This window comes from Podarcis raffonei, chromosome 5 (assembly GCF_027172205.1).
Source record: "Podarcis raffonei isolate rPodRaf1 chromosome 5, rPodRaf1.pri, whole genome shotgun sequence".
NCBI classification, from domain to species: domain Eukaryota; kingdom Metazoa; phylum Chordata; class Lepidosauria; order Squamata; family Lacertidae; genus Podarcis; species Podarcis raffonei.
This window is the reverse complement of record NC_070606.1, coordinates 6,481,240-6,496,307: the sequence shown is the minus strand read 5'-3', so window position 1 is coordinate 6,496,307 and position 15,068 is coordinate 6,481,240. Positions and strand designations below refer to the sequence as shown.

The 15,068-nt window shown below is 41.7% G+C and overlaps 1 protein-coding gene across 1 annotated transcript in view; it reads left to right on the top strand.

The window, feature by feature from the left end:
• SEMA3D (semaphorin 3D) overlaps positions 1–15,068 on the top strand; it is a 192,611-nt gene that overhangs the window by 161,868 nt on the left and 15,675 nt on the right. Inside the window, exons 15-17 of the mRNA XM_053387700.1 lie at positions 815–972; positions 3,177–3,241; positions 13,307–13,446. Of these exons, the coding sequence (XP_053243675.1) occupies positions 815–972; positions 3,177–3,241; positions 13,307–13,446 (363 nt within the window). The remainder of the gene's footprint in view (positions 1–814; positions 973–3,176; positions 3,242–13,306; positions 13,447–15,068) is intronic.

The following is a 15,068-nucleotide window of genomic DNA, read 5'->3' as shown; positions in this document are numbered from 1 at the left end:
GTAAAAGCCTCAGCGCCTAGGGCTTGCCGATCGAAAGGTCAGCGGTTCGAATCCCCGCGGCGGGGTGCGCTCCCGTTGTTCGGTCCCAGCGCCTGCCAACCTAGCAGTTTGAAAGCACCTCCGGGTGCAAGTAGATAAATAGGGACCACTTACTAGCGGGAAGGTAAACGGCGTTTCCGTGTGCTGTGCTGGTGCAGGCTCGCCAGAGCAGCGATGTCACGCTAGCCACGTGACCCGGAAGTGTCTCCGGACAGCGCTGGCCCCCGGCCTCTTAAGTGAGATGGGCGCACAACCCTAGAGTCTGTCAAGACTGGCCCGTACGGGCAGGGGTACCTTTACCTTTACCTTTTTATGTGTTTTAGAACTTTTATACCGTTTTCAACATGCTACCTGCCCTGGATCTTTGATGTGGACTTGAGAGCCAGTGTAAAAAGACTGGCAATGTTTTGACTATGGCAGACCAACACGGCTACCTTTCTGTAACTGGCAATGTTATGTCTACTTGGGTTGGTTTCAGCTCAGATTGTTCTTGCAACTTACTTGGAGAAGCAATGATTGCCGTCTATATCAGACTGGCTGAGGAAAGCCAGCTAAATAGGCCCTGCTCTAAAAACTGCGCAGAGAGATTACTTGGACAAACAGAGTTTGTTCACTGATTACCAGAACATAAATTGCATTTGCTGTATAAATTTGTAAGGATTGTATAAAAATGGAAATTTCTAAATGAAAAATTGCTAAGAAGGAAATCAAGGCCAAAAGAAAAAGAGGTTTCTTGAAGAACGCTTCTAATTCATTTGCCTCGCCTGATTTTCAGCAACAATTGTACATTGGTTCCAGAGATGGATTGGCTCAGCTCTCGCTACACAGATGTCACACATATGGCAAGGCTTGTGCGGACTGTTGCCTTGCCAGAGACCCCTATTGTGCTTGGGATGGAAATTCATGCTCCAGATACACACCGACATCTAAAAGGTGAGTGATATCGTTCCTGCTTTGACCGAGCATCTAAGAGCAGCTTCTTACGTGATCCCCCTGATTTAATGCAGAGCTACTCCTTCCCACACTGCTGGGTTAACCTGTGAAGCTCTGGGCTCTATGGGATGAGTTTCAAGGCTGGCATTAGCGATGGAGGACACCAGAGCTTCCCCATGGATCCTGTGGTACCATCTGCTCTGCTAGTTCATGTACAGGTAATCTGGGTAGGGCTAACTAAGCTTCACTCAGAGTAGACCAATTGCAATTAATAGACCTCACTTAGTCACGTGGCGCTGTGGGTTAAACCACAGAGCCTAGGGCTTGCCGATCAGAAGGTCGGTGGTTCAAATCCCCGCGACGGGGTGAGCTCCCGTTGCTCGGTCCCTGCTCCTGCCAACCTAGCAGTTTGAAATCACGTCAGAGTGCAAGTAGACAAATAGGTACCACTCCGGTGGGAATATAAATGGCATTTCCGTGCACTCCTCTGGTTCGCCAGAAGCAGCTTAGTCATGCTGGCCACATGACCCGGAAGCTGTACGCCGGCTCCCTCAGCCAATAAAGCGAGATGAGCGCCACAACCCCAGAGTTGGCCACGACTGGACCTAATGGTCAGGGGTCCCTTTACCTTTAGTCATGTTCATTGATTTCAACAGCTGCACTCTGGGTAAAACTTAGTTAAATACCCCCCCCCCCCCCCACACACACAGGTGTTTCCATGATGTCAGCAGGAGGAATCTTTGAATACTGTTACGTGTTACCTAACCTCTGAACTGTGGAGACATTTCAGGGACACCAGTACATATATTGGGCTTGACTTCCTTGGAATTAAGGTCCCAGGGTTGTTGGCCCCTGTCTCAAGATACAGTGGAGTGTGCCTCCAGGGGTGAAGGCAAGCATCTGGAGAATCACAGTGCCTGATGTGGCTGCAGAGACTAGAAATGCTTAACTGCTGCCTCCTGCATTGTTTTTTGCTGTGTTAGCAGCACCAAAGTGACTTCCCTGGGGTGCAAGCCTGGGCTGTGTGTCTGGAGGTCCTGGGCTGCTCAGTGCACAGCCATTAAAAGGTATTGTGTTCAACCTGGCATCAGGCAATACATCTGGGACCTGAAACAAGCTTTTGCTGTGTGGGGTGCTGCTCCTTGGGATTCCAGGAGCTCCATCCCATTCCATTTTCTCTTTCCTCTGCCCCAGATTTCTGGGTATTCCTCACCCCACCCCACAAAAGTGGGTCAGGATTCAGGAGCACACCCAGTTCTCACTGGAATGTTTTCCAGGTTTCCTTCTCCCATAAGATTCCCCCCATCCACTCACCTTTGCATTTCTGCCAGGCTTGGAGTACCCCAAGGCGTGATGCTACCTGCCTGATTCTTATGGGTGTATGGTGCTTATTTGGTTATGGAAGAAACAGCACTCACAGCCTGAACACCAGAAAGAAAAGGAAAGTTGACTGTGACTATAATATCAGTGATGCCTCCTTAAGTGTACCTTTCATAAGAAACCAGAGGCTTTTCTCCTGGGCATGGTAGGCCAATTGGTGTCAAGGAAAGATAGGACGTTTTTTATGTACGCTACAACAGCAGCAAGAGTTCTTTTAGCAAAGTATTGGAAGACACAAGAACTACCCACGCTGGAAGAGTGGCAGACGAAGGTGATTGACTATATGGGACTGGCTGAGATGACGGGCAGAATCCGTGACCAAGGAAAAGAGACGGTGGAAGAAGATGGGAAGAAATTCAAACATTATCTTAAGAACTGTTGTAAAATTAATGAGTGTTAAAATGTCATGGGTAAGGTAAAACAGATTTGCAGCGGTAAATGACTGGGTAAGAGAAAAAGGATTAAAGAAAGTGAATTACAAGTAATTGAGATTAGTGGTTGCTGAAAAAGTTTAAAACAGGGATGCAGAAAAGGGAGGCATGGGGAAGTCGTCGAAATTGGGCTTAAGAAAAGGAGGTTATGAAATTATACGTGTTTATATGTTTGTTTGTCTATGTATTGTGAGTTGTAATGTGTTTTAATTTATGTTGGAAAATCAATACAAAATTTATAAAAAAATATATATATAATATCAGTGATGCCTTATTCATATATGTAATCTGATGTTGCTTTCTGCAAGTGAGCAACTTCCCTTAAGCTCCATCCCACATCCGAAGAACAGCAGGCACAATTTCACAAAGTCATGGCAACCTTTATTTTTCCAGGCGTGCAAGGAGGCAAGACGTCAAATATGGAGACCCAGCTACCCAGTGCAGTGATACGGAAGATAGTAAGTATCTGCATCTTAGTCTCTCCAAAGATAGGTGAGGGGCCTAATGAAATGATGTGCTCAGCTCTTGCAAGGCCTGGTTACTGAGCCAATGATGCTCAGATACCAGAAGTGTAGCCAGGCTGCGGTGACTCTGTGTAGACCAAAATGCATTTACTTCTTAGATTCAAGGGTTGAATTAGAGTATTGGAAACAACATCTGGCTCACATTCCTTGATAGATGGCATGCACAAGCAGATCTGTAAGCAGCACCCTCAGTGCTAATAGACCGAGCAAGCCTCTTGAGAGTTAGCCTAGGTCTATAGTGAACTTGCTGTTGACAAAACCGGGGTGCATAGATGCGCTGCATCATGTGAAGTGATGCAACCTGGAGGCAAAACAGAAATACAGAAAAAGCAGAGAATACCCTTGCAGGCAGAGAACTCATTACAAGTAACTTGCACTATGCACGCTTTTAATTTGTGCACACAAAAAATAGAAAGGGGCAGGTGTCTGGGGAAGAGAGACTTTTGCAATCCCACCCGCTATTGAAGCCAATTTGTTCTGACTAGAGATGATTTTGGCTCTACGCCGTGTAGGTTGAGAGTCGCCTGTATTCTCTTCTTATGCCTTCACCAGGAGTAGAAATAGTTAACAGGGAAGTCTGTGGAAGTCTGGGAAGCAACTTGGGGCAAATATTCCCCCTCTCCCCTCAGAAAATAATAGCAGGTCTGGTTGGCTGGTTCTTGCTGTATACCTGAACTAACAATGAGCTAGCTGGACTCTCTGCAACCCTTCAAGAAACACAAAGAAAGGAATAGTTCTGGAGACGACGACCATGGAAGAGTTAATTGGTGTCTATGCAAGTACTATAACTGAACGTGAGAGGAACGCTACAGCTTTCCAAGAGCAATGCAGGAGGTCGGCTTAGGCAAGTGAGCCAAATAAGCAGAATTCCCTCAAGGAAAACTGAGGAAGCACACTTTTTTCCATTCCCTTGGCTTATTTCCACAGAGCAAAGATCTAGCATCTTAGTTCCAGCTATCAAGCTATCCAGGCCTTCTTCTAATTCTTCCTTGCTAATTAAACAATCCTCTTCTTAACAACGGCCTACTGTCTCCCACCACTATGGACGTTGATGGGCTTGCCAAGCAGTCTGGCATGCTCCCCTGGCAACTGGTACTGCTGTCTTGTGGTTAAGATGACATTTCTGTGACAACGTAACATAACGTCTTAAATGTTCTTTTTTTAAAAAAATACATTTTTATTCAAATTTTGTAAATAAACAGTTTCTTATAAATGTAATGTACACAAATAAACATGCCAATAAATATTACAATATATATATAAATGTACATATCTTTCATTTACATAGTTTATTATATCCCTTCCCTAAACAAACAAACAAAAACCTTTGGACTCCCCTCTACCCTTTTGGTAAGTATCAAATAAAAATTCTATAATCACGTACTTTGTTTTTAATCTTATATATTAACTGCTGTTAGTGTTACTCCATCCCCGCTAATATCATCTACAAATTATTTCCAATATATTTCCAATATTTATTCCAATTTTTATGAAATTCCTGTTCATCTTGATCTCGTATTCTTCCTGTTATCCTGGCAAGCTCTGCATAATTTACCATTTTAAGCTGCCATTCATTTATATTAGGTATAACTTCCGTTTTCCAGTTTTGAGCCAACATAATTCTTGCGGCTGTAGTGGCATAGAGGAATATTATCTTATCTTCTTTTTTAATTTCTTTACCCAAAATTCCTAACAAAAAGGCTTCGGGTCTTTTGGGAAAAGTATATTTGAAAAATTTTTTAAGCTCATTATAAATTTGTTCCCAAAAGCCTTTCACTTTATTACATGACCACCATAGATGATAGAGATCGCCCTCCGCCTCACCACATTTCCAGCAACTTTTGTTCTTTAATCTATACATTTTGGCCAATTTCACCGGTGTATGGTACCACCTATATATCATTTTCCATACATTTTCCCTCAGTGCCGTACACGCTGTAAACTTTATATTTTTATTCCATAATTCCAGCCATCTTTCAAATTCAATATTATACCCGAAATCTATCGCCCATTTGGTCATTGCCTCCTTCACCTCCTCGTCTTTTGTATACCACTCAAGTAATATATCATATATTCTAGACAATATTTTACTCTTGCCTTCAACAACCTCCACATTAAACTTAGATTTTTTATCCTCAAAACCTGCCTTCTTTTTATCTTCTTTTAACAAATCATTCACCTGGTGGTATTGCAGCCAACCAGTAAGTGAGTCTTTTATTTCTTCATACGGTCTAAGTTTAATACCTTGTTCTGTTTTACTTATGAGATCTTCATAGGTGGCATTTTTTTCTTCCATATTAGATTTCTTGATAGTTAACACCTCTATTGGTGAGATCCACCAGGGAGTCTTCCTTTCCAGTAAATTTTTATTTCTCTCCCATACTTGAAATATTGGTCCCCTGAAAATGTGATTTAGAAAGCCCTTGTGCACCTTCACCTTTTCGTACCATAGGTACGAGTGCCACCCGTACCTATTATCGAAACCCTCCAGATCCAATATATCTCTATTTTCCAATCTAATCCAATCTCTTAGCCACAGTAGACAAGCCGCTTCATAATATATGCTCAACTCCGGTAGAGCAAAGCCCCCTCTTTCCTTTCTATCAACCAAAATTTTCATTTTTATTCGCGGTCTTTTTCCCTGCCAAATGTATTTCCCCAGGGCTCTCTGCCATTCTTTGCATTGCCTTAAACCTTTGAGTACGGGTATAGTTTGAAATAAAAACAGCATTCTGGGCAGAACATTCATTTTCACCACTGCTATCCTCCCCAAGAAGGATAGCCTCATTCTCCCCCAGATTTCAAGATCTTTCTTAATATTTCTCCAAGTGACCTCATAATTATCTTTATATAGATTAATATTCTTTGCCGTAATCCATACTCCAAGGTATTTCACTTTCTTAGCTGTCATAAGTCCCGTCCTTTGCTCTAGATCTAGCATTTCTTCCTTTGTCAAATTTTTAACCAGCATTTTAGTTTTGTTCTTATTAATCTTAAGTCCTGACACTGCACCAAACTCTTCAAATTTTTTTAAAGCTTCTTTTACACTATGTTTTGGATCTTCCAGTGTTAATACGATATCATCGGCAAAAGCTTTTATTTTATGTTCCTTCTTTCCTACTCTGACTCCTTTAATCTCTGTTGTTTCCCTTAATCTCTTATTAAATATTTCCAATACTATTATAAATAATAAAGGAGACAGAGGACAGCCTTGCCTAGTCCCTTTAAGTATATCAAAGGATTCTGACGTAGTATTATTTATTATGAGTTTTGCCTTTTGTTCATGGTAGATTGCTTCAATACCTTTTCTAAATTTTTCTCCCATCCCCATCATTTTCAAACTTTTCCTCATAAACCCCCATGAAACATTATCAAATGCCTTTTCGGCATCTATAAATACCAGGGCGGCCTGTTTATCTATTCTCGTATCCAGATATTCAATAATATTTATCACATTTCTTACATTGTCCCTCAATTGTCTCCCTGGAAGAAAGCCCGTTTGGTCTTTATGGATTCTATTATTTAATACCTTTTTTAATCTTTCTGCCATTACATCTGCGAACAGCTTGTAATCGTTGTTTAATAACGAAATTGGTCTATAATTCTTCAGCTCTAACATATCGACCTCTTTTTTAGGGATCAAAGTAATATATGCTTCCTTCCAGGTGTTCGGGACCCTCCCCTCTTTTAAGATACCATTCATCACTTCACATAGAATTGGGGATATTTGATCGCTTAGTGTCTTGTAATACTTAGCCGATAAGCCATCCGGCCCCGGCGCTTTTCCAATTTTCATCCTTTTTATAGCCCTCTTTATCTCTTCTTGTGTAATAGTCTGATCTAATGACTCTTTTTCTTCTTTTGAGATCTGTAGCATCTGATGTTCTTGCATAAAGCAGTCTATTTCGTAATCTGTTTCTTTGCCTCTTTTATATAAATCTTTATAATACTTCTGGAAAATCCTTTTTATTTCTTTTGGTTCTTCTACAATCCTTTCTCCATCCTTTATCTTACTAATCATGTTTTGTTTCCTTCTTTCTCTTATTTGCCATGCCAAATATTTCCCTATCCTATTGGCTGATTCAAAATTCTTCTGTTTCATCATTTTTATTTTCCATTCAATTTCCTGGTTGGTTATTGCTAAAAATTTGGCTTGTAATATCTTTATGTTTTGTTTTACATTCTCATCACCGGGATTTATAGTTAATTTTCTTTCATTTTCCATAATCTGACTTAGAATCTGCTCTTTCTTTTTCTCTTTTTCTTTTCTTAATTGACTGTTTTTCTGGATCAGGAAGCCCCTCATGACTGCCTTTCCTGCATCCCACACTACCTCTAAAGCTGTTTCCCCATTTAAATTCCATTTAAAGTACTCTTCAATTGTTTCCTTAGCTTTAGTTACTATTCTTTGGTCATTAAATAGAGATTCATTCATTCTCCATCTACCTACTCTGGTGTCTTTACCTTTTATCTCCATAAATACCGAATTATGATCAGAAATAGTTTGTGCTAGAATTTCACATTTGCTTAAATTCTGCGTCAATTCCTTCGATATCCAAATACTATCTATTCTCCCCCAGCTCTGATTAGGGTTTGAGAAAAACGTATACTGTTTTGTAGTGGGATTTTTAAATCTCCAAGCGTCAATTAATTCTATATTGTTGACTAGCTCGAAAAAGGATCGGGGTAATTTCCCTTCCTTAGTCTCTTCCTTTTTTATTGACTTGTCCAATTTTGGTGATACCACACCGTTGAAGTCACCCATTAATATCATTTTATGATCCATCCATTCCATTAACTTATCACCTAGTTCAGAGAAAAAAGCTGACTTTTTATCATTAGGTGCATATATTCCAACCACAATTATTTTTTCTCCTTGAAACACCATCTGTACTACAATCACTCTCCCTTGATCATCTATATAATACCACACCTCTTTTCTTAACCCTATCAGCGGTCACAAAATCCATCCCTAATCTCTTATTACTCAAAATTCTCCTGTGTTTATTTATTACATGGGTCTCTTGTAGACAGATTAGGTCAAGGTTCTTTTTCAATAACGTATGAGCAATCTGATTCCTTTTATTTTTATTGTTCAATCCATTCACGTTCCAGGTCAGAATTTTTAAAGCCATCTGTTATAAAGTGTTTATAAGTTATCAGAATCTGTATGCGAACTACTTTTCCTTGTCTTCTTTCTCTACTTCTTCCCTTTCTTCTGTTAGATTTAACCCTCTTTCTTCTTCTTCCGACCCCTCCCCCTCGTCCCCTCCCCCTGCCGCTCCTCCGTCTCCCCCCCCCCCACTATCTTTCCGAAATCCTTCTCGTATCTCCTTTCAAATTTTTCAAGTTCTGTAGTGGTTGACAGTTTAAATCTTTTTTCCTTGAAATAGAATGAAATGCCTTCCGGAAACTCCCATCTATATAGGATCCCGTTTTTCTTCAACTGACTAGTTAATTTTTTATAAGCATCTCTCCTTCTAAGAAATCTCGAAGGGATCTCTTTAAATATGATAATTGAGTTTCCTTCAATATATAGCCTTTTGCTGTAATTCTGTTTCAATATTTCATTTCTTATTTCCAGCGAGTTAAACATGGCTATCACATCCCCTGGCAATTTTTTTCCTTTGACTTTAGTCGATTTTGATCTTATCCGAAAGATATTTACTAAAGAGTAATTTATCTCTTCTTCCTTCTTATCTAACCAGATTGCTAACTCTTTGACCATTATAGATCTAATGTCTTCATTTAAATTCTCCGGTATTCCTCTGAATTTCAGATTAGACTGACTTTGTCTCATCTGTGTCATAGCCATGTTGTCCAGCAGTTCTTCCTGTATCTTTCCTATCTCTTTAACTTCTATTCTAATCCTGTCCACCTCCTTCTTACTGTCTTTCGTATCTTTTTGCACCCTTTTCATTGAGTCCTCAAGTACCTTAGTTTTTGCTGAAAGATCTTTAACTTTTCCTGTCAGTTCACCCACCACCCTTTCCAATTTCTTGTCCAGAGTGTCCTGTACTTCTAATAGTTTTTTCTCAATGTAATGTTCATTATTTTTAAATTCTTTCCTTATTTCGGCCATCAAACTATCATAGTCTTTAATTTCTTTCCCCTCCTTCCCCTCTTCTTGTCTAGATGGCCTTCTTTCAGCTGGCGTTCCCACCCCCTTTTTCATTTTGTATATTTAATATTCTTCCTTCTTTGGTTCACCCACACAAATTATTAACTTTCTCAGTTTCTCCCGTTATCACTGGCCTTCCCTATATTTCTTCAACAAGATATAGCCCGTATCCCCACCAACAGAGATATCATAACCAATAAGGGAAGGCAAAATACCAATAGAGAAAAATCAAATTAAAAGCCCAAGATATGTGAGTGATAATGCCAATGTCTCTCAAATACTGCAGAAGGTAACTTAGTAAAATATTGAAAGGAGCGATGTGGAAACGCTTCAACATCCAAGTTCTAAGAGTTTTGCATGGTGCATATATGAAGACACGTGGTTAATTCTTTAAAGTCTTATGAGGAGTATACTGTTTGTTAATTGAAGTGTATCTCTTTAAGACGGGGAGATGGAGATGAAGCAGAGGAAAATGACGAAGCAAATATTCCCAAACAGTTCACTTTTTCTCCTCAGTCTCCTCAGAGGTTTTTTCACTTCTCCAGTCCTTCTATTGTCACTCAAATTTTCCCAACCTTTTATTAAGTTAAGTGCGTGCCAGTCTCTATCCTTAATTCAAATATGTTTAACACCAGAACTTAAAATAAAGCGTTGCATTCTGTTCTTAAATGCTGCACTCCAGGAAGTTGCATACAAAACGGACGCCGGACCATCTATAGACCCCCCACCGTTCGTTACTATAGTAATCTCCAACCTCGATGCAACAAAGGAATTTCTTTCCCTTCTTTCTAGTCCATTAAGAGGTTTCGCTGTTACTTTGCCTCCGACTCTTTCTACTTAGTGTCTGAGGTCTTTCCTTCACACCCACTTAGCGGCTACTTTCTTGCCTTCATGCTTTTCCACTCCCAGCCTGTCGCTATACTCCATTTTATTCTTACCGCCAGCAGTAGATTCCTTCTCCTTTCACCACAAATTTCTTTTAAGCTGGGTTCTTCCGTTAAATTTCCTTTAACCTTAACTCGATTATTTTTCGTTATTTTTTCGATGTTTTCTGCGCAATCCTTAGTAGCAGTTTCCCGGCTTTTCAGCTGTTGTTGGAGATCCGCCGCTTTTCACACGGAGCCTGAGGCTTCACAACATGGAGTCTGTTGCTTCCCCTTCACGCTGCGGCTCCAGCCCTGTTAAACGGCAATAACACGGGCGAGCACACACAGCTTCGCTGGGAGTTTGCCCCTCAGAATAATCCTCCTGAGGTTTCGGGGTTCACGGAGCCTTCGTGACCCCTCTAGACCTCCAAGTTGTTCGAGACCCCTCCGGAGAGCAGCCTCGCGCTCCTTGTCTGTGACCGCGGCGTCCCGGAAGTCCAACGTCTTAAATGTTCAACAGGGTATTTTGTTTTCCTTTCTTAAACAAAACAATAGGGTCCCCTGCCCCGAACACACACATTTGGTTTATTCTTTGATCCAGGAAGCGCAACTGTTTTCAATTGCTCCTCAGTTATTTCAAGTTAGAGCTCTTCTGTAAACTAAAATTAAGGGCCATCAAATGGACCTGAGTACAGACAGGGTGAATGAGGGCTACAGCTTTCTGTGCTGCTACTTTGAGAGTGTAAGCAGTGACCCAAGGAAACACAAGGTCAATAAATTCTCTTTCTGGAATGAGCCGATTGACTTTGGCCTGTAGACTGATAGGAGTTGACACAATATAAAGCACCGTGCAGTTATGGACTGTGGGAATGGAATTCCTCATATAAGAGCCACATTTAACGTCTTCTGATCTGCATGGTACAGGTTTTGTTCATGGCTGTATGTGGGCCTGTTCTTTTCACCTTGGCCTTTGCCCAGAGACTTGGCTTAGATGGAAGCTGCAGGTATGGCTCTCTAAGCTGCCTCAGTGGGAGACATCTAGGAAACAGGTTTTTACTCCCTCCTCATCTTCCCAAATGGGGAGAAGTTCCAGGCAAAAAGTATTTCAGCAAGCTTGGTTTCATTTGGAAGGATGCCGCAGGAAGCTGATGGCATTTTGCAATATTTGTGTTCATTTACAAATGTTTGCAAACAGAGCATAGATGGAGGGCTAGAAAGACATTTCATTTCCCCCCCACCCTCGCTTAGTTTGCCTCTTCCCTGTGGTTGGAGGGATGGAATCAGGATGAAGAAGGCAACTGTTCCCTAGCCTTAAAGGTAAAGGTAAAGGGAACCCTGACCATTAGGTCCAGTCGTGGCCGACTCTGGGGTTGCGGCGCTCATCTCGCTTTATTGGCCGAGGGAGCCGGCGTACAGCTTCCGGGTCATGTGGCCAGCATGACTAAGCCGCTTCTGGCGAACCAGAGCAGCACATGGAAACGCCGTTTACCTTCCCGCTGGAGCGGTACCTATTTATCTACTTGCACTTTGACGTGCTTTCGAACTGCTAGGTTGGCAGGAGCAGGGACCGAGCAACAGGAGCTCACCCCATCGCGGGGATTCGAACCGCCGACCTTCTGATCGGCAAGTCCTAGGCTCTGTGGTTTAACCCACAGCGCCACCCGCGTCCCTCCCTAGCCTTACTCAGCCTGAAATATCCCTAACAGAGAAATGCTTCTGGCAACTTTGCCCCCCGACTGTTAATGAAAGTCTGCAGCAGAACATCTGGCTCTGTTAACATCCTCCTGTACAAACTCAAAATCTTGCAACACCATGTGACCATGGGGAGTTCTTGAAGGAAGAACAGGGTGGAAGGTGATGACAAAGCATGTCAAGCCTTGTGCCCAGGGTGGGCTTCTTCCACCACAATGGTAGCAGGGAGATATCCCAAAAGTTTAGCGTATCCATTGCTATATCCTGTGATTCAGGTCAGGTGGCACTCAAGGCTGGTACCAATCACTCTCCAGTATCTTGACTCTGTGCATTCACACCCGGAGCAGAAAAAAACCACAGATTCTGGCCCTGAGTCCCTCTTCCGCCAAGGCTTGTTGTTGAATAATACATCACTTCAGAGAGTTCTGCCAGACACCCCTGGTCTGTGTTTATAGATTTACAATGGTACCGTGGGTTAAGAACTTAATTCGTTCTGGAGGTCCGTACTTAACCTGAAACTGTTCTTAACCTGAGGTACCACTTTAGCTAATGGGGCCTCCCACTGTAGCTGCATGATTTCTGTTCTCACCCTGAAGCAAAGTTCTTAACCTGAGGTACTATTTCTGGGTTAGCGGAGTCTGTAACCTGAAGTGTCTGTAACCTAAAGCATCTGTAACCCGAGGTACCAGTGTATAGTCTGTTCGTCTTCCAGGTAACCTTGAATAGCTTAAGCTGAAAAAAATGTTTGCATTGATTTATTAGTTATCTTTGCTAGTTACGTTTGTTAAGAAGTGCATTTATTATTTGTGAGCTGCTTCAGAAAGTCTAAGATTTCTCCCAGGGAAGGAACTTAGTTCTGGGATGGGTGCCCCAAATGCTTACTTTTCAGTGGTGGGGCAAATTTAGAGTTCAGATTCCAGATGATGTCCCTGGCAACTTTGCCTCTAAGGAAGTCTGTAGCAGTCCTTCTGTTAACCCTCTTCCTGGAGCTAGCTGCCAGCCAGCAAGGTCACTGTATCCTCCTGACGGTTCCCAGTCTCATTAAATAGAGAAGAATTCCTCTAAGAAAGGCTGTAGATCAGATTCTGATTCCATCAGTGGTTTAATCGAAAGGAAGTGACCAATTCAGCCTTAAATAGCACTGTTATACACAGCTTGCACCAGGTTGAACCATCGTGTGTTATGCTAAACCTGAGGTGCCTCTTGTTTCCCTTCACAGTCCATGTGCTGCTCTACCATCTGTTCTGCATCAGCTATGTTTTCCCTTCACTTTAAGAAATCAGGGCAGGGTTAATCTTCTGTACCATGTTTGCGTTCCAGGCATTAGTCATGAAACCACTGATGAAAAGGTGATTTTTGGCATCGAATTTAATTCGACGTTCCTAGAATGTATTCCAAAGTCCCAGCAAGCTTCCATCAGGTGGTTCATTCAACGCTCTGGAGAAGATCACGAGGAAGAGGTAAGTTACCATCATTAAGAATGTCTTTTCCCTCTGGAAAACTTCTAATTCTATGGTCAAAGGCAGGGGTTAATAGAACGAACAAATATAGTCTCCCTTGCCTCAGCTCACATACTTGGGAATGCTCCAATAATATCACAATGGAATATCATGACCGAGAAGGCAATCCCTGTGCAATTAGCAGCCTTCCTTTTAACATTACGCATGGAGTTTTGGATATTCACTGTAATGTTTGCATGCACTGCAATTCTTCCATCCAGGCTAAATGCTGGGCTCATCACAGGAACCACGTATAAGTCATGTTCAAACAAATCATGCAGAGATGACTGAAAACGGTCACAGGGATGCAGTCCACCTTTCTCCATTCATTGTTTATCTGTGCATACATCTGGAAACTCCTTTTCCCCAGGGGTTGGGAGGGGGAGAAGCACAGACAATTAACCTCTCAAGAGATGAGCATAGATAAACAACAGAAGCTGAAAGAAAGGCTTTTGATCCCCTGCGGCTTTCACTGCTGGTCTCTGGGGAGCCTCCGAAACTCTGAGCAGTTGGAACCTGGCTTACTTTTTACGCAATGAGCATAACATTTAGTGATGTTAAATTCTCGAGAATAGTCTTTTGGAGAATATTCTCGAGAATATTCTCCAAAAGATTATTCTTGAGAATTTAACATCACTAAGCCCATCTCATAACATAAAGCATGTATTCAGTATTCATACAATCATGTCCTTGCCTACTGTAAACCTATCAAAATATCAAAAATTCTCATGGTGCTTTTGGAAAACATGCAGAGCCAGACTTTGGGGGATCTTTGGGGCAAAGCATTCAGCAAAGGGTTTTGTTTTGTTTTGTTTTACAGTTGAGGGGAAACCACCGAGAGTATTTTACTGTGTTCCTCTGTGGTACATTGCAAAAAAAATAATAATGTGCAGATGATGTTCTTGGGTGATCTTAGAAGTTATGCTGGAACATGATGGGACCTGTATGAGGACTTTTAGGCCCTGAATTATGCATTTGTGTACTCCTGGGGGGGTGTATGCATTTAATAATTTATAAACATAATTCCATAAAATAAACTATATTGCCACGTATAGAATGGGATGGAAAGTACAGCAGAGATGGATCCATTGCTCCTCCCCCTTTTTAATTCTGTTGGCTAAGCACTCTAATAATTGGTATTGCACAGCAAATGGGTAGAGCAGTAGGCATCATTTGCACATCTGGAGCTGTCCTGTCATGTGCTGTAAATGTGCTTTAAATGTATGGTGTGAACTCAGCCTTACTCTTCGTAAAGTCACAGTTTCTTCCCATTTATTTAAAAACTTTTCTTGCTCTCAGTCTTTCTTCATCCCTTTCTCTCTCACACACACTTTCCCCTCCTTTTGTAACCATGCTTCTTTTTTTAAATATATCATCTTAAAGGCTACCATATTTCCGGATGATGATGCCCCCTTTTTGCACATTGTGCCCGGGATACTACCAAGTGAAGTGCTGTAATAGCTGCTGTGATGTTTCAGCGGATCTTGTAAATGTCACTCCAGAAACAGAAGGGTCATGTGTTGTTCACGGTGACATGCAATACGGTTTCCTGAGGGGAAGGAGAGGGCAAAATCCAGATTCAG